The sequence below is a fragment of the Falco cherrug genome, chromosome 4 (assembly GCF_023634085.1).
Source record: "Falco cherrug isolate bFalChe1 chromosome 4, bFalChe1.pri, whole genome shotgun sequence".
NCBI lineage: Eukaryota > Metazoa > Chordata > Aves > Falconiformes > Falconidae > Falco > Falco cherrug.
The window spans coordinates 31,799,553-31,823,929 of NC_073700.1; the positions used below are offsets into that span (position 1 = coordinate 31,799,553).

Here is a 24,377-nt window from a genome sequence, read left to right on the forward strand (position 1 = left end):
ACTTTTTGAATGTTGCATTGACGATATGGGCTCGGTCTTTAATATTAATGCTTCGGCAATAAAGGTCACAAATACACCAGGTACACCGGGAGAGTGCATATGTGGGGAAAATATTAGAAATAATTATTTCCCAAACTGCAACACAAAGTGGAGTAAAAACATGAATACATACGGGTGGCAGGCTACTCAAAACTTACCTTTGGTGCATTGATTACTTTGATCTGGTTTTGTTATCAGACTCCTTGTGCACTTCTGAGCTCAGCCAGAAGGCTTTTTAACTTTTAAGGAACAACTCTCAACCTCACACAGTACTTCTAAGCAATATTTTGAACAAAATGGGAAACCAGAGTCTGGAGAACAGCCCAGATCTAATCCTGGTGTCAGAAGCCATGTCTTGACTTCTATTAGTTCAATAATTCATAATAAGTAAGAATCAGCAGAGCTCTAGTACATGGATTTTAGCCCAGATTTTTAAGGCAGTGAAGGTTATATCATTGTATTATCTGTTTCTTTTAATAACTTTTAAACCTGTCACTTCTTTCAGTCAAACCTGATAAAAGTAGAGAAGTCCAAGTACAAGTCATTGTCCTGAATTCTCATGTAAAGGGACAGAGGAGAGAGACACAGGTTGGCACCCCTCCCCTCCCCGAGGCAGGACAGGTAAAATTCATCCCTTGTGAATGCAGGAGGAGCAAGGCAGTGGGACAGCCAGCAGCCCTGGCTAAGCCGCTGTGCAGGCTGTCCCAAATTTGCCGTCTAGGTGTCACAGGGGATTTGTGGCAGCGGAGGTGGGTGGTCAGGCCACCCGGCCACAGGAAGCAGGCTGTATTAGCTCTATTACTCATAAAATACACTGGTAATTTTTTTCTTATTGTCGTTTACATGGAAGTTTTATAATTTCTCTCTCTGAGCGGGGGAATGAAAAGAAAACCACTCTGTAAACCGTCCCGCTGGCAAATGAAGCAGGGGTGCCACTTCAAATCACTGTACTGAGCCTCTGCTCTCACCGCCACCCATGCTACCTGGGTCCTGCTGTTAGCGTCAGTGGTGTGTGGTGTCACCCACAGGGGAAGAGTCATCTTCTAGACTGGCATTTTTGCATTGCATTATCTAGCAGCCCATCAGGAACTGGCTGAGAGCAACTGATGAAAAGACAGTAGGACTTGTTCTGACATCTGGTGTGGGATGTGGTAGAGAATCTCTGTGCTCCCGTATCGCTGGTGTCTCCAAACAGCTCCTAGGCTGCTCCAATCTGCTGCAGCATCAGGGCAGCACAGATCAGATCGCAGGCATAGGGAACCAGAGCCAACTTTTTTTGTGCCCAACTTTTAAGATTAGTATCTGGGTGATTGCTAAAGTGTGTAAGACACAATAAATACATTCATGTTTCCCAACTGGAGGTTCATGCAAAGTGCCTGGATGAAAGAAATGTTTCTTGTATAACAGAACCAGGCATAACCGAGCTGTCAGTTTAGATACGAATCTTCAGCCAAAGTTAGAGTCTTTTTATAATAAAGCTTTATGATCTTCAATATTTTAGAGTCCTTGGACAAATGGGAGCGGCTGACAGTGGCTGATGCCCTGGAACCTGTCCAGTTTGAAGATGGAGAAAAAATTGTTGTGCAGGGAGAGCCTGGTGATGACTTCTTCATTATTACAGAGGTAAGATTGGCATCTTGATAAGCTGTCATTTCCTGGTAAAGATCAAGACTTTGTATTAAAGGAAATCGGGTTCAGTTAAATCTCTTCTTCAGCATAAATCCAAACTAAGCCCACTCAAATCAGGAGAATTGCTCACAATTCAAATGAACTCAGACACCAGTTCCATGGAAATGTCTTAAGTGGGACGATCCCTGATTTCCAGTAAATTGAAGAGTCAGAGGAATTTTGAGGTGTGTCTAGTGCCTTTACTGTTTGAAGGTTTGTTTTCTACATGAGATTTTTCTTGTTCCAAATTGCCAATACTTCAGCCAGGCTGGCCAGCCACACAGTGCATTGATCATTGTTCCCAAAGGGACTTACTTCGGAGATCAGAAACGAAAATCTGTAAACTGGAGCAGGAGACCTGATCTGAAAATGGATAATTTGTTCTTTGTTTTGCCTTAAACTCAGTCCAAATGGCTGAGCCATTTTCTTGTTTACTGTCACACAGGCAGACAGATCTGTCAGGCAGCTGAAAATGCTGACATCTTTTTGGGAGATTATCTGACACTTCAGTTCCAACATCCCACTTCTGCAAACAGATGCTGACAGGGTTTTTTCCCTCGTCTCTGAGATAAATATTTAGATCCTTGGTGTCTCATACAAATACCTAGCTGCTGTGATATAAAAAGTTATAAAAAGGTATTGGAGAGTCTCAGACTACGAATAATGAGACAGCATTAGGAAATGGTTGTATTTGTATTGAAGTAGGACCTTTTCACTACCAGCTATGAGTGGGCATACACAAATATATAGACCAGGAATGACCAAAATATGGCTCTGTGGTGACAGTTCAAGAGCATATGCCAGGCCAAGTATTACATGACCAGCAACGAGGCAGCGGTGGCACAGGAGCTAGGAGGTGATCTGAATCCCTCACTGTGAGAGAGGGTGGGTCAGATGGTGTAAGGGAGCTGGTATCATTGTCTTGCCTTGGGATCCAGTTGTATGTACACAGACTACATCTCTGGCTCCATCAGGCTGCTGTGCTGTCATGTGGTTTAGGAGGAAAGACCCTGCCCCACTCTGGTGATAAAGAGCTTGTACAGCTCCCATTCTGGATGGCTTAGAGGCCAACAGGTTTTTCTTTGCTTGGTCCTTATCTGTAGATTTTTTGAGAGGTGCCTCTATTCAAGGCAGCCAGAATTTGGTTCATAATCAATATCTGATACTTAAAATTTCGTCATTCTTTCCTCTTGTGTCTTGGAAATACATATTTGATTTATGAACATCGTTTTCCTTCTGATGCTCGCAAAATTGTCAATGCAAATAACTGCACCTGTACGTCACACACTTAGACAGGTAAGGAACTTCAAATATGTGATGAGCAGTGCCCCTTCAAAATAACAGTGTCAGAATAAAAGGGACTAGTTATTAGATAGGATTTTTTTTTGTCAACAAGATATTTAGTATATAAGAAAAAATTAGGAAATGTGGAATTTTATTTCTACTAGTGTTATTAGGTGTGCTGTTCTTCCTTGCAGCGTGAGACTACGAAAACCTAATTTTCTTAGCCGTCGAATCCCATGTGGAAAATTGGCAGCTTGCTTAAGAATTACCAAGGGCCTTTCTTTTCCCCTTCTTGATGGAACAGCTGTTAAGACTTGAATGGGTAGAAAAGTATTAACACTACATACTGCATAATCATAAACTATCTGCTCGCCTCACCCTTCTGCTATAAATCTAACATAGTTTCACACTTTAGAAATTGCCTGTATTTTTCTACATTAAAGAATGAACATCCAGTATCAACTGTTTCTTGTGCTGCAGTAGTATTTCTGCCTGCTCACACATAGTTTAAGCTTCGTATTTTAAACCTGAGTTCTCAGGAGTTTACATCTTTGATGTTAAACTTTTTTGCAGGAGAGTCGATGCGAGCAGCCAGGAACACATTATTCTACAAACTGGTTGAAAGTAGTTTTGGCTGGTTTGTTGTCACAGTATGTTGAAAAGCCATTAGCTTCTTTCGTATGTTTTTAGATGTTTGTGGCCTTATAATCCAAAACACTAGAAATGCAGCCAATTTGTTTGGCTGCTTTATATGCAGAAACCATTTCATATATCACCGGAATGCAGTCTCCTTTGGAGCGCAGCACGTCCAGTAGTACAAAGCTAAATTTGCCACACAGTTTTTGGGCAAGATACTCATTTATTTTAAGCCACGGTCATCCATGGCATGCCTTAGACCAACCAGTTATCAATTTACAAAGCTTTGGTGCACCAGCACCACCAATACTGGTTCCAAGTAGGATCTTGTCACTCCTATCATAAAAGTTTCTCTAAGACACCCAGGACTCACACGAGGATTTTAAGTTGCAAGTACAGTTTTGTACGAACTTCATAAATTAATCGTTCTTTTCTGGTTAGCCTGCAATGCTGCCTTCCCCTGTGACATCCCTTTGGGATACCATCTTTTGAGTATATTGGTCCTGCAGAAGGACATAGGTTGTGAGGGAATTGGCACCTTCAAGATTCACAGACTGAAGAGCAACCATTAATCCCTTTTGAAAGGGAGACTTCCAGCCTCGGTAATGATCAGAACAGCAATTCTTGCTTTAAACTGGTTAGTATGGACGAGAATATTTAGTCTCCTCCTTCTGTCAAGCAAGCACATTCACCTTTTCTCTGTTTTTCTTAGTGTAACCTTTCTTTCATGGCTTTCTGTCTACCATCTCGTCTCCAGCGTTGCAGAAATCGTAGAAGGGTGCAGGTTATTTGAGGTGCAGGCTGTATGCATGAAAATGCTACAGTGCCCCATGGAGAGCAAGGCTGCAGCAGGAGCTCAGCCAAATTATTAGAATAATAGAAAATGTGCACAGGGAAGAGTCACAGGAAATCAGATAATTTTAAGTTCACTGCTCACAAAGCTGTTTAGGGTTCATTTTTTGTTAAAAAGTGTAATGAGAAAAGTATTACCCTGAGATTCCAGGACAGCTACAGGTTTTCTGCCATCTTAAATCTGCACAGGCACTTGTAAGATGTTTACTTGCAGTGGGTTGGGTGCTTTTTCATCTAAATCTTAAGCAGCCTTCAACAAGATTTAGTTTTAATATTCATTAATTTAAAGGCTGTGATTTTTTCCAGAGATAGAATTATTTTAATTTTTATACCATATTCCTTAATTTGAAGATAGGATCAGAAGTGAATGTCTGCTTACAAAAGCAAAGTAACCACTACAATGAGATTGATTTACTGGACTTGAAACTGGTGTTGAAAAAAAAGAAAAAAAGAAGCAGCCCTACAGTTTCTGTCTTTTCAGATATTTCCAGGTCTTATTTTCCCACTATGGTTTTCACACAACAAACTTGGGCTTTCCCAGACCAGACAGATGTGGAATGTATCTGCTGGATTCCAAGGTCATGGAATTATCCCATATGAGATTCCTGGCACAGAGGTGAAAAACTGTAAGCACCATGAAACAATTGTTGCCATAAAGAATTATATTTTGGCAAGCGTGAATCATAACAGATGTACAGTTTCTAACAAATAAATTTGCAGTTGTACTGTACACTGCCACACTGTGTACCCAGCAGTAGGGAGGGTTTATTCATCTGACTTCAGATAACGCAAATATTTTTAGCTAGCATTTTAAAGTGGTAGCTTGCAAAGGCATGTGAGCTTTGCAGAGTTAAATATCCCAGCAAATGTGAAGACCCTTTAAATGAAATGCCAGTTGAAGTTGAATGGGGGCTGATTTTATTCCCAACTCGTGCTTTGCCACTGACTTCAGCTGAAACAGTAGTTCAGACTAGTGGAGTAGTGCTCTGAAACTGGAAAGAAATGAGGTTTTGCTGTTGTCTAGGTTACTGAGAAAGGTAGTGACAATAGTATTAAAAATAGCGGTTATGATCATGTACCACTTCTTAAGTTCAGCTGCCAGCTTGGCTGGGTGGCGCAGTACCTCGAAGCCTGTAATGCAGCTGCCAAAAATGCAGGGACCTGCAGCCGTGAAGTGCCCTGCTGGGTCTTCCAGCTCCCACCCCTCCCCATGTCAGATCATTTGGATCTACTTTCCATGACCGAGCACCGTATACGGCACACAGATATTGTCACGGGACTCCGCTGACTGTGCTCAGGGAGTGTTTTAATCTCAGTTGCATACTGAGAGCTTGCTGAACTGCTGCCATATGGCCCTAATACTCCATAAAGTTTGACATGGCTTAAGAAAAATGCATGCATAGACGCAAACGTACGCAGGTGTAGGAGGAGAGAACAGCAAAAGGTTTATAATAGTGCCACACTGCACCCGAAGAGCACAGCTTGTAACTGTCCTTTAAATGTGCTCTCCGCAGCCTGTCATCCCCTCGGAGGACGGCTTGGTTTAAGTGGTGCAGACAGCAGAGAAATAAAACTGCACAAGAAGTAAAACATTTCCAATTAATAGCTGGTCGAGCTGCCCAGCAATAGCATGCAGCAGCCTAAAAATAAAAGACCTAATAATAGAAGATAATTCACAGGAGAAAATTCAAGGAGAAATGGACCCATTATGCCAAGTAGTTTTACATTAGACTTTTGGGTTTAACTTTAAAATTTAGTATATTTAATCACAGATTAGTGCTAAGTTACAAGGGGGTAGTTGCACCCTCCTCTGCAACTCCTTTGTGTAAAGCACAAAAAATCTGGGGATTTGTGTTCTCTGTTGTTATCCTGCTGGCTAGAGAGGAGGCAGTCAGGGCATCTGATTTTCAGTCTCATCTGTATTATCAGTCCAGTCTGTGGGCAGAATGTTACCCTCCCTGCTTTTCTATCAGTGGGAATAATCCTAATGACGCTCCATGAAAGTGAGCAAAAGCTTAATGGGAAAAGACAGAAAGTATCCGTCAGTACTGAAACCAGGCGATAGGACTAGTAAAACTGACAAATAAAGAGAAGAAAATTCATTGATGATGCAGAAATCCTTCCAAAATTAATGCATAGAGCTGCCTCATTGACAGAAATGAATGAAATGACTTGATAATGATTATTTGTCCGGCGCTGTTCTTGCTGATCACATTGAAAACAGTCTTGTAATCCTCAGGGGGCTGCTAGCTTTCTTGCTGCTGTTGACATTTCAAGTCAGGGCCACAAACTGGCTCCGGTCTGGGCAGGATCCGCTGCGAGTTCTTGCTGAGAGTGTACTTGAGATACTGTCCTGTAGGTGAAATCAGTGTTTCCAGCCCTGCTGACACTCTTGGCACGCTATGGAGCGTCTCTATACAAATGCAGTTCAAAGCCTTGTTAGGTGGAACAGTGTTTGTAAACTCTTCCTACCATGGCAACGTGCACCAACAGAGGAAGGTCCTCGGTGTAACTCGGAAGGGCGCTCCGTTCTTCATAGAATTGGGCCTTTTTGTAGGAAAAGTCGACTTGAGTCTTCAATTGCACAACAAGCATCTGAAGATTTATGATTTAAAAGCTCCTTAAGAAGTAACAGAAAAAAAGAAAAATAATAGCACAATTGTTTCCTGCTCCAAATTGTTGCTCTTTGACTTTCTAACCTAAGAGAGACCCCTTTGGCACCTACCCCTGCAACAGGCAGGAGAACTACAAAGTAAACCTCTTCCGTATAGTTAATGAAGTCACTGCCTTAGGCACACTCTGCTATCACACCTGATAATCTCTTTAAAAACACAGTGTGATTAATTATTAATTAGGAAGATGAATGTTGTCTAGAAAAGGAGTTTCAAAGGCTACAATCCGAACTGCTTGGTGTTACCGGGGTTTTGTTGATACCGAAAATGTTTGTCAAAGGCAGTCTACAGCGACTCCTAATGTACCTAATAAACAAAATATGCCGAATAAACAGAGCCAGCCATCACCAAGGGCTCGTTTTTAGCTTTCCTTGTTTTTAACTGCAGACACATAATTTCTCATGGAACTCTTACAGGAAAGGTGCGTTCAGTTTTCTTGATATCACCTAGTTGTGCTGGAGCAATAGCGTTTCCGTTGGCCATGCCTCAATGTTCATCTGTGCTCAGGGTGGCATTTTTAATGGCCAGCTGACGTCAGAGACTGGAAGGTAGGTCTGTGATTGGGTCCCATCCTGACTGGGGATGGAGGTGAAGTGTTTTGCTGTGTCAAAGGGCATTAAACATCAGCTTAGTCCAGCTCTTGTTAAACTCAGTTTAACTTTGACTCCCGTGGGCATTGGATCAGGCTGCATATATACATGCAGTATCTATATACACGCAGTCTTGAGCGTATCCTTCTCTCTCCTCTGTCAGAAAGGGGCAGTGTTTCATAGGAACCAACTGGCTGCTCCCCTTCTTCTTCCCACCAGCCATGGAGGACATGTCAGTGTCTGCAGCTTTTGGCCCTTCCTTCCAACTCTTTTCTCCAGCCCCACTAATAACCACCGCAATGCTGTCACCTATGGTAAATTCTGCAAAATCTGAAACCTCAGAAGTGATGTGGAATGGAGCATTTTCTTAACAATTTTGTGAAATTGTTAAGATTAGTCAATATTTCTAGTCTATTTTAGAACTTTGCAGATTTTGTTCCTCATTTGTGGCAGAAACCAGGACAACTGTATGTAAATTCTGTGAGTTGCTATGAACCAAGAGACTGGAGAATAATGTATAATAGTTTAAAAATGTACGGTTAAAAAAATACTGTCAAACCCAGTCATGACTCAATCTTGAGTCCACAATCAGAATTAAGTCCTCTTGCATCATCTTCCTCCAAGACCATTAAGATCAGCTAGCTTTTGTAGTATGAAAATGAAGCTTTTTTTAAAAAAACAGTCTGATGCACAGGAAAATGATGTAAAAGCAATGAGCCCAGCCAATAGTTTGTTACGGAAAAAAATCTCACCTGGATTGGCACATCCATGTGGTATGCCCAAATAATTTTAAGAGTCATAGTGACTCTGGTATATAATATATATAAGCTTTTAACCAGCTACTTGTCTGTCTTACATGAACATCTCATGAACTTCATGGGGTTTATCATCACTACACCTGTGTGGTGCAGTGGGATGGTCTGAAGCACAGGCACAAGAATCGAGTAGTTCTTCATTCCTGCTGAAAACAACTAATGGGAATTAGACACCTTGAAGGTCTGGCCCTTCACAGAAGGTCTAAGGCAGGGAAGCAGTGTTAACCCCATGGCCAGCATCCCAGGCTAACACATCGACTGACCATCCTGCTTGCTTTATGTTCAATTTTACCACCCAAAAAATGATGGGTATTATTTTCTACTGCAGGTTATGTGGAAGTTACTTGGCACTTTGTATTGCTAACAGAAATTGGCTTATTTCTTCCCTTGTTTTTCTATAAAAGTCTTCCATAAATCAAAGGTTGGCAAATAATAAAAATCTAGGATTATTTACTGGCTAAAGGAACATTTGCAATGTCTTTGGCTACATAGTTCAAAGGATTTGTCTTCTCTTGGAAAGTAGCTCTGGAGCTGCTGATCTTTAGCTGTAAAATAAAAGCCATCCCAGGAATGATGCTATCAGCAGTCCCAGAGGGCTAAAATGTCAGCTGAGGAGCGATCTAGTGGTCTTCCAGGTCACTGGGACTGAGAACATCGCTTATGCCAGTATCATGAGGTACATGCAGGACCTGCCATGTTACTCTGTCACTGGGACGCTGGTAAACTTAGGTCTTGAAGCAAAACCACCGGGAGGATGCAGTGTAGCCGTACCATTCTCAAAGGCTTAAAAGTAGTTTTCATAACCTCTCTTTTGCACATGCTATACCCAGCGCAAAAAAAAAATATGTGTATGAATGTTTCCCCAGTTCACTTTTGACATGACAACTTGTGTAGGAGTCTTCAGTCTCATTCAGCTGTAATTTAAAACATCTGATTTGTAAACCCATAAAATTGAAGTTTATGCTGGAAATACAGACACGCCCTGGCCTTTTACCACTATAGGATATGTGGAAAACCGGGAGATTGTTTGGCACGCAGAGAAGTAAAACCCGAAGTTAGTAATTGGCAGTTTCATTCTTAATATATACGTGCTCCAGTTGAATTTTCATAAAAATCAGTGCTAGATTTTCTCTGTGTTCTAAACAGCCTGTGACTTTCTACGTAGCTAATACTGGCTTTAAGGAATGGTTGATGCTTTGACTCTTCTCTCTTTAGTCTTATCCAGTAGTGCCTTCCTACTGGGGAAGTCTCCAAAAGCAGCGGGGGTTCCCAGGTAACAAAACACCTCTCTGCGAGTAAGGAGAGCAGCACAGGCTGTTTACCCCTCAAGGTCTTCAGGAGGTTCTCAGGATCCTTATAAGCTCTTTTGGCATTGAAGACTGAGCTCACAAGCCCTGATTCAAAGCACTTAGTCAACGTGACCAAGAACTTTATGGCCTGAGGCACGTTAAATCTAAACTGAAATTACAGGCATCTGCAGTCTTAGGAGCTAGGAGCTCTGTCATGAGGAGTGCTTCTCTGTCTTTAAGCAAAAATACTGCAATATAAACAAGACCTGAAATACAGCAGTGTCTAACCTAGTGGAAGAAGAATGGAGAATTTCCTAATCCCTGCTGGAGTTCATCACTTTCTCTGGACCGTGTTAAAGCTGTCCCTTCCTGAGATGGCTTTTGTCCCTCCTCTGCAGATACTGCTGAGGTGACTGCAGATTTGTGGGAAGAATAGACCCCTTAGGGCTCATTCATCAGCTGTGTAGCGTGGATTTCGGGGAGCATGCGAGGCTGTCCACAGTGTGCCCCAGGAAGAGGCAGCTTTGGGCTCATGAGATTTTTGCTTCTCAATTTCAGAATCTGGTCCTTTGAATACATAAGACTCACCAACTGAAAGGACTTAAGGAGAGGTTTCCACGGGGGATTTTCCTGATCTCCGTGATAAACTCTCTTCTCTTCTTCCCCCACTTTGCTCCAAGTTTTATTTTTTGCTCAGAAGCTGTTGCCCTAGCTGGCCACAGCTGCTCGCCCAGCCCTGGTCACAGCATTAGTTACGAGACTTTAATGACGATGTCTGTCTCAGCTTTTTGCTTGGTCTGGTTACTTCAGCATCTACAGAATGTTTTCACAAAGAAGCAGATGGTGGTAGGAGTAATTGGGCCGTAAAACAACATTAACAGCTAAAAACGATTTTCACCAGAAAGGATTCTGCGGGCAGGGTGAGGGAGGTGCAGCACTGTTTTCTTGTTTTCTCTCCCGTACATTCAACCCTGCCCCGGCTGTAGGTGGTAGCGCTCCGCACTGTCTGCTTCCAGGAGATGAGCCCTGTCAGGTCAGTCACAAATATGAACAGTTGATGAATAACCCATTACAGAGTCACTTTTATGTTGACTCAGTGGATGTTTCCTGGCTTCAGAGAGAGTCAAGATAATGGCTAGCTTTGTAGAAAGAAAGAATCTCTAAAATGCAACATTTTTTTTCCTTTGTGACTTTTATTGCTTTGTACGCTGACATGTCTGAGGGAGGAAAACAGTGTCTTGTTGCCAATAATCCACAGCGTTTGGCACAGACGGTCTTTAAAATCTGGCACTGGGATGAATATTAATTCAGTTGTTTTCCCACAGAAGCTACTGATTAGTCAAGGCCAAGTATCACTGAGATGATTCATTAAAACCCAGCATCTGAGCCCACCTTTACTGAGTGGATCTGCTTTTCATCACCCCTGCGACAGGTGGACTGAAGGTGTAATAAAAGGGACAACCAAAATCCTAGAATGGAGTAAAGATAAAAATGCAGAGGGACCCCAAAAGCTGGGCTGTGGTGCAACTGCTTCCCAGCTTTCTAGGCATGGAGCCAGGACAACTAGCCAAGGAGGATCACGCCCAGGCAAGGGGCTCCTCCCGTGGCTCAGAGCTGGTATCCGTATCCCTCTGTCACCATCCCCTTGCTCCCGGGCTTCCCAGTCCTAGTTGGCAGCTGGGTGGTATGGAAGAGAAGCTTGGGACTACTGTGGCACCAAGGCTGGGAGCACAGAGGCCACTGCAGTGTCTCTCCGCCTGTGGTGAGGGATGGTGGTGACTGTCGGTGAAGTCTTGAGTCCCTCAACACATGGACGTGCCTCTGTTGGACACCTGCATGATCTAGCCTGATGTTAGCTGTGCTGCTGTGGCTCAAGGGCAGCATTTTGAAGTCAGAAGACTATAAAACTTCATGGCTTCATTCTGAAAAGCCTTTCAACAGAAAAGGCTAAAAAAACCCCAAAATCCCAATTTTTTATTCTTTTATTCTTTGTGCAAAACCCACTTTATTTCACCTAAGTACTTCAGGAGTCTCCATGCATGAAGCGAATGGCAGTTGGTACAGTATATTCTGCTTCTTTTGGCTTTTGGCTATGTTGACTGGTCTCTCTCGGCCTGAATCTTGTCTTCTTCCATCTAATAATAAATTATTATAATTAATAATAAATTCATAGATAAAACAGAAAACAAAAATTTGATTAATTAAATAATAATAGTAAAATATTAAACATTTATTTTAATTCAAGGGGGTTACATAGCTACAGCACAGGTTTAATGCAGACTGTATCAAAGAAGCACTGAAGGGGAAGGTTGTCTGAGATACTGCAATGGGAGGATGAACAAAACGATTGAAAAGGTCTTCCCGTGTCAAACATCTACAATTTTAAATACTGAACGATCAAGACAAAGGCGTTTCCTGGTGATTAATGATGGGCTGGGTGTAGTCATGTCTGGGCCTTAACCCTGGCCTCTCGTATATCCCTAGGAAATGCCCTGTGGCTCAGTTGTTTCTGCTGTTCTGAGCTACACTCGGTTTATGATTGATTGTCATTTTTAAAAGTACCTTTATGTTTGTGGCTATTCTGGTGACTGCTCTAGACAGCTTTGTTCCTCTCTCTTGCCTCTGGATGTTATTCCTAACCTAATATAAGTGTGCCTAAGCAGAAGGGGTGGAAATTTAGTCATACATACAGTAGTCGTATGCAGGTGTGATATAGCCGGTGCACAGGGCAAACTGCAGATTGTTTGATAATCAAGCGTGGCTGTAGAGCTAATGTATGGGATCCGTGCCAGCAGGGCAGTGATGTTCGCCTCCCATCTTTGCTAGATTGCAGTGTGCATGAGTATTGTTGAGAATTATGACCAATAAGAATATGATGCATTAATGTTATCGTGACAACGTAATGATAATCATATACATTGAGACTGTGGTTGTTGCAGTATAAAGGCCCTTTTTGCAGCATTGATCCCTCTCAAGGAGCTTGTATAGGTGTCATGGTGCACATGTCGTTACATTAATGTTGCATTTTGAGCTCATTTGACGTTATATTATTAAACCTAATGATACTCCCAAGGTGCTGGCTTTCTGAAAATGCACTGAAATGAGCAGCACTCACGATTTCCAGAGTCACAACCAAGTTAAAAAATGGAATGTGTAAAATGGTGTACATTTGTTTCCGAAAGCTCTCAGTAGCTCATTAGCTCGGGCATTGTCTTGCACTGTAATCTGTAGTGAACCCTAATGGATGCAGGAAGGAGATAAACTTGCTAGTGATAAACAAACCAAACAACCACCACTTTTCCAGTCGGTGCAAACGTGGGGTCTGTTCCTGTAGCCCCCTGCAACCCACCCCACAGTCATTACAACAGGTGCGTCATAAACGAGAGCCATAAAAGTAAAGTTTGCCAAACCGGGCCAAAGTTGTTTGAAGTTTCACATCAGACAACCAACTGATTTAAATGATAACTTTTTTAATTGGAGAGTGAAACATTAGCTGACAGATCATAGCAGGTCTCGCAGATTCAGCAGGCAATCACTATTTCCAGGAGTTTTGTAGCAGCAGGAGCTGTAGCTTTTGGCTCTCCTTAAATTAAGGTAATGATCTGGAGATGCTCTGTGAATGATTTAATCACGTGTGAACCAGTAAGCAGGCAGATATGATTAAATCAGGTGCAACTTATTATGGTTGTAGCTATCATAGTGTAAGAACGTTCCCCAGGGCATTTGTAGGTAGGTGAATGGTGTATTTTATTAGGTATCTCTGGAGAAACAGCATCTTGAAGAAAGGCATGTGTGCCTGAAAGCTGTTCTCCCTTTTCTAGCTATGCTCGTTGGTCTAATAAAAGGTATTACTCCTACAAACCTTGTCTTGCCTGCAATTAAATAAAATACTCCCAGATCCATACTGTGTGAAAGATTTTTTAATTCATTTCAGATCTGCTATAGCTTCCATCCAGTCCCATCTGCTTCGCTGTGTGAACAGGAGCAGTTTATACCACTTCACAGCCTCTTCCTTCATCTTTTGTAGTAACTTTGCGAAGATTTAATAGTGACATATAATGAGGGCTTGTATGAGTGGAGTGAGGGAAGGCTTACCTTTGAACGTGTGAATTATAGAGTGTGCGGATTAACAAAGCGAGAAAGCGCAAAGGTACGTTCATAATAGCAACTGATAGAGTTAATAGCAACAGCAGATGGATCAGCCTGACCTTTTCCATCTCTAATTCTATAGGCTGCACTGCTCTTTTCTAGTGGATGGGGAAGAGGAAAACAAAATAGGCTAGAAAAACTTTTTAAGCTCAAAACTAGGATAAAAATGTAATGTTTTGAGGGCATGGGAAGAAAAACTGTCTTCCATGCTTTTCTTTAAAAAAACAGTAAGTAAAGAAGGATGAAGTAAGAATGAAAATAGAAATAGTGTCTTCCTGCTTATGAAAATTAAGATTCTTTTCTTTTAAAAGCAGAAATCTATTCTGTACACGTAGTGTATTGGAAGGATATAGACACTGATGTTGCATACACATGGTAGAACAAATATTCAGTATTTGTTTCAGTAATGATAAATATGTCCTTTATTGCAGGTGGAGCCTCACTGTATTTTTTACTGATTGCTATATCTTTAAAATGGGAGGTTAGACCAGCAAGACCAAAACATCAACCAGATCGACTTTTAAACTAAAAAGGTTTCAAAAACTGTGCTGAATTTCCCTTCCCACCCACTGCCTCTGGTGAAGGACCGTACTGCACAGCCTGTCCCACCCAGAGGTAACACAGACACATCACTGTCCTCCACATTTTGCCTTGTGCTGCCCAGGAATGATCCCATCCAGCCTGCTGAGCTGCAGCGGAGGAGTAAATGCAGGATATCAGGTTTTGGCATCATGAACACTTGTCTTCTGTAGCCAGGCTACTTAGGCCAACTGCTGGCTGTAGGATTCATACTTAGTATAAATTAGGGCTCCTGAAGCAATTAGTGCTTGTAAGTACATGCAGGATAAGGCCTGGGAAATCTCAGTGTTGATCCACATGGGTCACTGTCTTTATGCTGTAGGATGTCTTACTCATCCATGTGGTCCGATAGTTTAAAAGTGAAACATCTATCAAAATCTCATTACTTTGGAGACGATGGGAGCTCATGGATTATAAACCTTAATTTATTTTTCATATCTTAAATTATGGTGCCCTATCTAAGCCATAAATTTTTACAAAACAAACTGCTGATGCATTTGAAGGAGTCAAATAAATACTCTCAGCACCATGACAGTAGTGACAGAGGGAGTGAGCAGGTGCGTGGGGTGAGGGTGGCAGAGAGGTGGTGATGGCACAGTGCTTTTGGAACTGCTACTCTTGTTGTTTTTGCAATAAGATGCCCGTATTTACTTGGAGGAGAGGAGAGAAGGTTAATGATATTGGTTCTTGGGAATGCAGGCACTCCCCAGTTACTGAAAGGGAATATTCCTGGAACCACCAAAGATCATAATTTCACTCCCAAGTGTCTGCTAGCAGAAAGGCATGCCTGTCTGCCTTCGGTTTAATATCATCACAAAGTGCTGATTTATTAAATGGCGTCAAACATCTTGACAGCCTTTGAGCCTGTGCTCTGCAGGGTTTGCTTGGTGGGGTGGGGGGCTGAAATGGCTATCAGTGTACAAGACAGTATTTAAAATTGAGCAGCACTAAAGAGCCTGTCCCTGCAAATCTAGGATCGTGCAATTTATTTCAGAGGGACTGATCTTGTCAAGGTTTGTGTGCCGTTTAAGGGGAAATCATTCCCACCGAGACCAAATGCTTTTGGGAGTGACAGCGATAAGCACCTTGAATCCTTGCTAGATAATGCCCGTACCTCCCAGGACAGGGCTCAGGAGATTTATTCAGTTGTATCATTTATAGGAGGTGGGGTTTGCTGAAGTGCAAGACAGATAGAAAGCTCAACAACTGTGTCGAAAAGATTTGATAAGTAAAATACAGCCATGAAACCTGTGATGGGAGCAAGGGTAGTGATCAGCACCAAATTTATTTAGTATGACAACGTCATTACGGATGTGGGTAATGAAGGATTGTTTCTGTAGTATTTTATTCTCTGTTATTTTATTTCTATGTTATTTTTGCCCTGGTTACACTGGTCATCTACAATTGGACTCTTCCTCTAATACAGCCAGAACAGCGTTGATTCCAGAGATAAGACACATGCAGTGAAGGTGATATGGATAGATAATTATAAATGCGCCTTCTTTGTTTGACGGTGTGGACAGTCTTCCCGTGAAGGTCACTCTGACAATGCTCCAGGATGTACTTCTGGAGCTGGTGGCTGGTGCAACAAGAGGCCACGCGGTGTAATCAGATCTTAGATCTGGGTGCTGGCTGTCAGGGTTTCAGGAAACTTCTTTTGCTCCATGATAGACCTGTTCTCACTGGGCAACGGGAAGAGCCTATATGACTGTTAAAACAAGAGTGGAAAAATATGTATCTGGAATATGCATTGCTTTATCCTGCCAAGCCAAGTGTTTATTGTGGAGGCCAGACACATCTGTCCTCCTCCAACAGATATCATGGTGTTTCTTGGATTAAAAAAGCCGACTGTAGTGGAACAGTGGAAGAAATTGCTTCAGAAGACCGGCTTATTGGAGTCCTGTATCATGTGGACCCTGTCAAAAAAATATTAGCCACAATAAAAGCTGATCCTTGGGGAGATGAAAGCAATATCGCTTGATGTTGTGATTACCTTTACGGCAACACGCTCGAGGTGGGCAGTGGGGAATTGAGTCCTTTCTTCATTTGACCTGAGTGGCCAGTATGATTACTTTGGGGATATTTTTTTTTTTTTGTTTTGTGTAATAAGACATCTGTAATAAAAGGGTTTTTTTTAAAAAATAGTTTTGGGAAAGAGACTGGAGACATGGATTGCAGACAGCTATTTGGGTCAAGGGGTTAGGTTTTTGCCAGGCTCCATATGGGGACAGAGAGGAGGACAGGGGCTGGAAGAGCTTCTGAAGCTGAATCTATCGACGCTGCGCAGGCAATAAGAACAGCATCAATTTAGTGAGCTGCACCTGATCTGAAGTTTGGCAAGAGAGAGGTTGATACACGCGTTATTCCCTGTGTGGGGTATTTCCGAGAATGCTGCTTATGAGTGTATGTTGGGTCTGAAAACCTGCAGCAAGTGTGAATAACAAAACTCATTACACTATCTTTGCCTGTTCATGCCCTTGCAGATTTACTGGAAGATCTTGAAAAACATCAGCTCTGGCGGGACAATTCAGTTCTATCAAGGATAAGGAATTTTTGCTGGAAACTTGACAGAAGAAATAAGATTTACCTCTTCATTTATGTAGCACATAAGTTAACCTAGAGAGCGGCCCAGCAATTTGTAAAGTGTATGGGCTTAAAAATAACCCTGTTATGAAATAGGACATGTTGCAATACAACAGTATTACAGCAGCTTAGTTGTGTGCTTGTTCAGAAGAAAGCAAATTATGATCATTGGCTACAGAGCAGTGGCTATTGGACCACTCTTGGTTGTTCCTGGGCCCCCAGGTCCTAGAAAAGTAAAAGCCAGACCTGAAGCAGCCTTACATTGCTGTTCCAATTTGCAATTCAATGGCGATGTTTGTGATGCTATAGGGTGTATTTATGTGCAGTGGAAAGGTGAAGGGCTGGTTCTGCAGGGTGCTGAGTGCCTTTAACTGCATGGAAGCCAAGGTGTTTCAGGGTGCTGGGTGGCTCCTCAAGCACCCCCACCACACCTGGAGGCACACAAGTTTCTGCTGGTGGAAGGAAGCTGCAGGGTGTTTGCAGCCAGTGAATCTGCACTGAGTACTCTGCACTGGAGGGAGGCTTCTGCTCCAGGGTGGGGGGGTCCTGCAGCTGGCTGCAGGCACCAACAGTGCCGACAAGCCAAGCGATGCAAGACTTGGGTGTTCAACTGCGGAGTGAGGGCTCTGGTATTTTCCAGTAACTGGCATCAATCTTCTGAGCATAGTCCATCCACATCACTGTGCTGCCTCCCCTTCCCTGTCCTGGCTGGGGCAGGATCAGCCCTCACAGATTACTTTGCAAGCTGAAAATCTTAAAAAACAACATCAAAACATCAGTGCTGTTCAACTGCACTGTCAAAAAATGGCTCCCCAGTCTATTTAAAAACCTTGGCTTTTAAAAATCTTTTTAATTTCAGTGAAAATCAAAGTATGTTAACATTTGCCTTTCCCTATGCTTTTGGTTTGGACTCAGAAGGTAGTTTCATATGTTACTGTAATTTTTTCCAGAAAAGCAGATACCTTCTCTATTCTTCTACAAAAGCTTTGTGCCACAGTAATTTAAGATTTCCTCCAGGTTCGAATATTTCTGCATGTAAAACCTCTTTGAAGGTTTAAATAGACTGTAACTGAGTTTTGACATGTATTAGCACGTGTCAAGTACAGCAGTTATTAAGGGTAGTGGAGACAAGACACATTCCATCTCTCCAGCGACTGACTCGCAGGTGTCCAGATCACTACAGGCCACAAGCGGGCAAAGCCACTAAAAAAAAAATCACTGCTTTTGTTGCAACAAGCATTAAAAACTGCCTTTCCCAACCATCTCAGCAATAGATCCAGTAAGGAATAGACTCTAGTTGCTGTCTTACAAAATCGTGTTCCAAGATTGTGACTGGGAAAATTGCCTTTTTATTCCTTTTAATGTAAATCTTTTCTATGTCTCTTGTAAGGTTCTGCATCCACCCAGAACATATTTTTAAATTACATTAAAGTGTACATTTGCACAGCATGATGTGCACTGGTTAAACGGGAGTTCCTGAGTTCTGTCCTGTTCCTCTTCTCTTCTGTGTGAGCTGAATCTGTCTGCATCCAAACAATTCATAAGAAAGAAATCCTTTGCCATACTGATGGATTTTTTAAAATTTTGTAATTCCATTCATTTATAGATGAGGAATTGACTGAAATTGTTGCCTGTCTCACAGCAGAACTGAAGGAGTGTGACAGGCAAAAGGGGCACCAAAGGCTCGATACTTTCCCATGCGTAACAGGTTTAAGCAAAGCCACCTGACCCTCTGCGCTTCTCTTCCCAGGGCACAGCTTCTGTTCTGCAGCGCCGGTCTGACAACGAGGAGTACGTCGAAGTTGGAAGACTTGGTCCCTCAGATTATTTTGGTAAGAAAATTCAGCTTAAGTATGATTCAGAAAGACAGGCCCATGGAGTCGTAGTTATTGTTTTAATTAGCGTTCGACTCTTTTACATGAGAGGGGTTATGCGCAGGTCAGCCGCTGCTTTCAGCGATACTGAGAGATTCCAGTGAAGCTGAAACCATTCCTTGGTTTACACCACTGTAGCTGACAGGAGACAGATCCAGAATCGGCAAAACAGTCTGAAAGCATCTGTTTTCAAAGGCATTTTGCACGCATGCATTATGCATGTGTAATGCATTTGTACTGTCAACAGAATTATGTAAAATGTCTATCAAGAGCTATATAAAGGGAGATGTTCTACAACCAAAGCAACTGGATGGTGGCTAGAATATGCACCCTCCGAAAAAGAGGCGGGGGGGGATGACGGTGTATTTATCCCTGCTTCCAGGTGAGATAGCGTTACTGCTCAATCGGCCCCGGGCTGCCACGGTGGTGGCACGCGGACCCCTGAAGTGCGTAAAGCTGGATCGGCCCCGCTTCGAACGAGTGCTCGGTCCCTGTTCCGAAATCCTCAAGAGAAACATTCAGAGATACAACAGTTTCATTTCACTCACCGTCTAAATGATTCCTTCTGGAAAGCTGCCTTTGTGTGACCTTGTGCACTTAAATTTGCTCTGTGCAGCTCCATAGCTTTATGAAGAAAAAAAAAAAAAGTGTGCATTTTATGCGTATTTTTTCTGTTTATGTCATGTAGTGGATGTCAGTTCAAATCTCATGTATCATGTAAGTAGGAAGACAACTGTTTGGATAAGACTAGCTTTAGGGAAGATTAGGCTCCTGGCTTGCAGGCAAGATTTTTACCTATTGTTGGATCACGTAGCTTAAAACTGTGGGTTTAACTATTTAAAATACACACAAATTTCTACTTCCCTCATTATCTTTAAAGCTGGTCTTACTCACCTTTTGTCAGACTTCTTCGACCAAGCGATGTTCCTCTGCCTGCTACTTTTTAAAGGCTTTTCACTGGTTGTGGGCTGGAGGTCTCTGAAATCCCACGGGGTGAGTGACAGCCACGCAGCTTAACAGGAAGGTGGAGGAAGGTTTTGATCATTCCAGGAGGCCAAGGAAAAGTCGAGCTTTTGAGTCATTTTGTTTGTGGCTTAGATATAGGGGCCATATTCCTCCGTGTTGCAAGACCTTTCAGGTCTGCTTTGTAGGATATGCTAAGCCAAACAGCCTGCTCCAGTCTTCTGGGTGAAGAGGTCAAGGGACAATGTTTTGTAAGAATTCAAACGGAGCCTTTAGGACCTAAGTTATTTGTCCTCAGCTTTTTTTAAATGAGGGTTTGCATTAGATCCCTTAAAAGTCCAATGGGAACTTCTCTGCTGAATTAAGCAGCTTCAAAACTTATTTATCTGCAGCAGAGTGTCCTCGGCCACTTCCCTGAGTATCGTATGAGTGCTGGAGAGGTGCTGCCAGGTGTACTTCAGGGGCAATGACAGCACTGTGTTTTTAATAAGGTCCACTTAATCAAATTCAAATGCCTTTCTTCTAGTATATGACTAAATTTTAGGATTTTATAGGATTTTATGAAAGCCAAATATGTGCTTCAGAATGCTGCCTGTCCTGCCGAAGTCAGGTATCACAGGAGAGGAAGCACCAGGACCTTGCAGGAGGCTCCGAGAGGCCAGATCCCCGCAGGGGCGTGCAGCCTTGCTGGCAGTCGCTGCTGCTCTGCCTGGACACGGGTCTCCTCTCACACGGAGCTCTTTGCAGATCCAGACCTTACCCTGCTGCGCAGCCCTCCAGGGTGGGATCATTTAGGTTCTTCTTTGCAAAGCTTTTCCTTCGAAGGAAAACTTGTCCTTGCTAACAGCAGCACAGGTCTGCATCTCCGCTACCCCAGATAGCACCGCCTGCTTTTCGGTTGTGGCAAAACTCTCCTTCTCCTTTATGATAACATTCTTCTGGGGAAATAGGAACTTTCTGTGCTTTTCACATGCCAAAGGTTATGCAGTGAAATAAGGCAGCAGCCTCCCTTTTGAAACCAGAGGTGCTGGTGAAGATCATGGCTAAAATTACTCCTACTGAGTAATACAATGTGCTTTCTTCTTTGGAATTAAGAAAAATTAACTTGGGACTTTCCTGTTGACTCCCACCAAGAGGGCCCAATAGCCACCCACCGTGGTTTTTACAGAGCTAACTGCTACTTGACTTCAGACTCATCGCTTCAAGGTGCTTAATTTATTTCAGCATATTTTCAGTGGCCCTGTCAGTGTATATTCGTTGCTACTATTTATGATGATTATGTTATGCTTCTTGCATGTGGTATTAAATACGACCATTCTCATTTTTCAGCCTCGCAGTTTTTATCACATACATTTATATAGGCAGACCCCCATTATACATGTATAGCTAAATGTATATGCATTTGCAAAACTGTTGATTTCCTTCACTGTTTTTGTATTCTTTCGTGCAATTTTTAAAAGAAATATTTTTTGAAGGTTACCAGTCACTCATGTATGTTCTTTTACCTACTGCATTTCTGTTATATGGGTAAAAAAACGTGTTTCGCATCATATGCAAAGTGCATTTCTTGTTGAACACCAAGTATTAGCCTCAGTTTTCAGAAGTTACTCTAGCACACCCCCCCCCCCCCCCAAATTCTTTGCTTTAAACCTTTACAGCTCATGGAAAATACATTTTAATTATGGTTCTGTTATAAGCAATCTCAAGAGAAGTGTAACTGTTTAACACCAGGATTCCTGTGCTTTAAGTGGAACAAATTATATTCAATGACATTTTAAAGGTAATTGTAATATTTGCAGTGAACGATGAGACAGGGTTACGGTATGAATAAAATTCTTCTACATTATATGTGGCCATTGTCGGTTTATTAATAATGGAAGTGTGTATGAATAGAAGTCATGTGCTAGTTAAAATCTGCATATCATAAAAAGTTTGAACTCTACTGAAAATAATCAGATGCAAAGGGGACAAAAAATAGACCAAGAATCCCTGTGCTATATATAGTCATGGAAACCAAACTGGTTTTCTAGAGGACTAGCATGAAGAAAAAAATTTCTTCTGCTTAAATGTGACCATATATGTCTGTGTAAAGAAACAGGGGTTCAAGGTGTCTCTTGGACCTTTGTGGTGGTGGTTAGATGAGAGTTTGGCCAGGCGTTAGGCACAGGTGGCACACGCCATGTGTGAGCTGGCTGGCTGGTCGTAGGGACCCTCTGCAGGGCTTCAGAGCCAGGGGCTGCTGCTGCGTCTGGGGTACAGCCGGTGGGAGGACTTGGGAAGAACAGGCTCGCTCCTTCTCCAGTACCAGTGGAGCATCTTTCCCCCCGGTAGCACCGTGCCCCAGCGTCCCAGCCGTTCCTCCCCTCAGCTGCTGGCCGGGCGCCTGCCCTGGGACTGAAGCACAAAGCCCTTGCTGGCACTGGGGCTGTAACTGCGCTGCTGCGCCAGGTGTAACTGGTGGCTCGTGTTCATGCAATGGGCTGGCCAAGAACTACATCGAGGACAAACTTCTTGGAGAAGGCAGAGCCTCCGAAGGCACCGCCTGTAGCTCATGCATCAGGGTGGGTGGTCAAGGCACCGGAGAGCAGGGCTGCCGGGTGAGCAGGAGGCATTCAGCGCCTCCTGAAACGCTGTGCTACTGCCATACCCACAAGAGCTCTGGTGGCCACCTAAGTGGCTGTGTCGTGGTCCAAGCTTGCTGCAGTGCTGGAGCCATGGCCCCAGAGCAGCACGCGGGGCTGGCGGGTTCACTCTGTGCAGTTCTCCGCGGTGGCCCCTGCGCAGGAATCCTGGGCGGCTCCCGGCCTCCAAGGGCTGACCAGCTTCCACTTTTGGAGCGTGTTATTTTTCCCCCCTTTGCTATGATTCAGGCGGGAAGGACTCGTCTTTCCAGAGAATTACTCACATGATGTAGCAATCAGAAGTGACCGCTCTCTCTGAGGTTCTTCCAGAGGGACATTACCAGCCCACGCTCCCCAGAAAAGAGCATCTCACCACTCCTCATTGTCATTCTTTTTTGGTCGGTTTTGTGTTGCAGCCATTTCAGGACTCCAAAGACAAAATAAAAGACTTTTTTTGAATAGAAACTAATTGTACCTCCAGGTTTTCTACAAAGCCGGCGTGGCTGACCGGGCGTCAGGGTGTGCATCGTTACCGCGGGCCCTCTCACGCCCACCCGCGCCTTTGCGGCGATGGTTGCCTAAAGCTTTTGAGCCACGTGAACCCCAGGAATCCTCGATCCTCAAGCGGGCACGGTCTGACCCCGTGTTACCTGCTCAGGAGCTGGTGGAAAACACGAGCCATTGCAGAGAACCGAGGGATCCCAGCACACGCCGGGGTGGCTGTTGGCTGCTGGTTTGTTCTGTGTGCGGTAAGTGGTCTTCAGGGTGGCCACACGAGGGGGGACATTTCTCGTTGCGAAGGTTGCACGAGGTGCGTGCACCGCATTCAGCTTCAAGTCTTAACTGGTGCATGAATTCTTTCACTGGCCTGTTGAGGGGAGAGGTCCTGGTGGTTTTCTCACGTTTCTGTGTAGCAGCCAAGAGAGGGAGAATATTGTCTCGTGCAGAGGCAAAGCCGTGATGATCTCCTCACAGAGAGCCAGAGGGGATGTGGCCTGCGCCTCGCAGCGCCGTGTCAACGTGGTCGTGGCACCCACAGCAGCGTCCCCAGAGACTGCTGCAGGGGGGCGGGGAGCGAGCGGAGCCGAAAGACAAGAGTCAGTGGTGTCGCACCGTTGGCCCAACAAGCGCTGACCAATTTAAAAGCTCACACTTGGTATTCCAAAGACCAGCTCACCATTTAGAGACCGAGTTATCTACTCTTACGTTCCCAGGCATGTTTTTTTAATTTGTTTCTAATGATTTGGCAGCTCTAGCTGGAGCTCATTTTTGCCTTCTTCAACTGCGTACGACTGCTCAGAAACTCGCAAGAGCGTTTCCACAGCCAGAGTCACTTTGGTAGGTCCCACTTCCCTCTGGAGAAGGAGAACATATTTGGATGTGAGCGTATGTGTAGCCTTGAAAAGCTGATGTTACGGGAATGCATTGGCTTCCACGTTCCCCCTCCTCCGAGGGTTTCTCTGTGGCTCTTTGCTGCTCAGCAGAGTTTTATCTGGGATGCAGCACTCGCACAACAAGCTGGCCTTTTCTCTGAAAAAGCTGCCTGGCCAAAAGGAGCTGGCATCTGCAGCCATCTGGTATTTTTGTGAAGGCTGAGGATGTTTTTTGCGCTTGATCAGGCTCCAATACCAGAGTGATTCTTCTGATGTCTAAAAATCTGGATTCAGCTTTGAGAAAAGAGGCCGCACGTTGCCTGGGAAAGGAAAGCAAAGCATGAGTGCCTCCTCGGGCATAGGCTGACTCCTATCTCCGAAGTGCACTGG

General features: G+C 43.5%; 1 protein-coding gene across 4 annotated transcripts in view; it reads left to right on the forward strand.

Annotated features, from left to right (window-relative positions):
- Positions 1 to 21,839, forward strand: part of PRKAR1B (protein kinase cAMP-dependent type I regulatory subunit beta) — a 100,823-nt gene extending 78,984 nt beyond the window's left edge. For all 4 annotated transcript variants that reach the window (XM_027803937.2, XM_055708726.1, XM_055708727.1 and 1 more), the window contains exons 9-11: positions 1,541 to 1,662; positions 18,907 to 18,988; positions 19,413 to 21,839. In XM_027803937.2, coding sequence (XP_027659738.1) covers positions 1,541 to 1,662; positions 18,907 to 18,988; positions 19,413 to 19,585 — 377 coding nt within the window. In that variant the 3' untranslated portion in view covers positions 19,586 to 21,839. The remainder of the gene's footprint in view (positions 1 to 1,540; positions 1,663 to 18,906; positions 18,989 to 19,412) is intronic.
- The last annotated feature ends 2,538 nt before the right edge of the window (positions 21,840 to 24,377 follow it).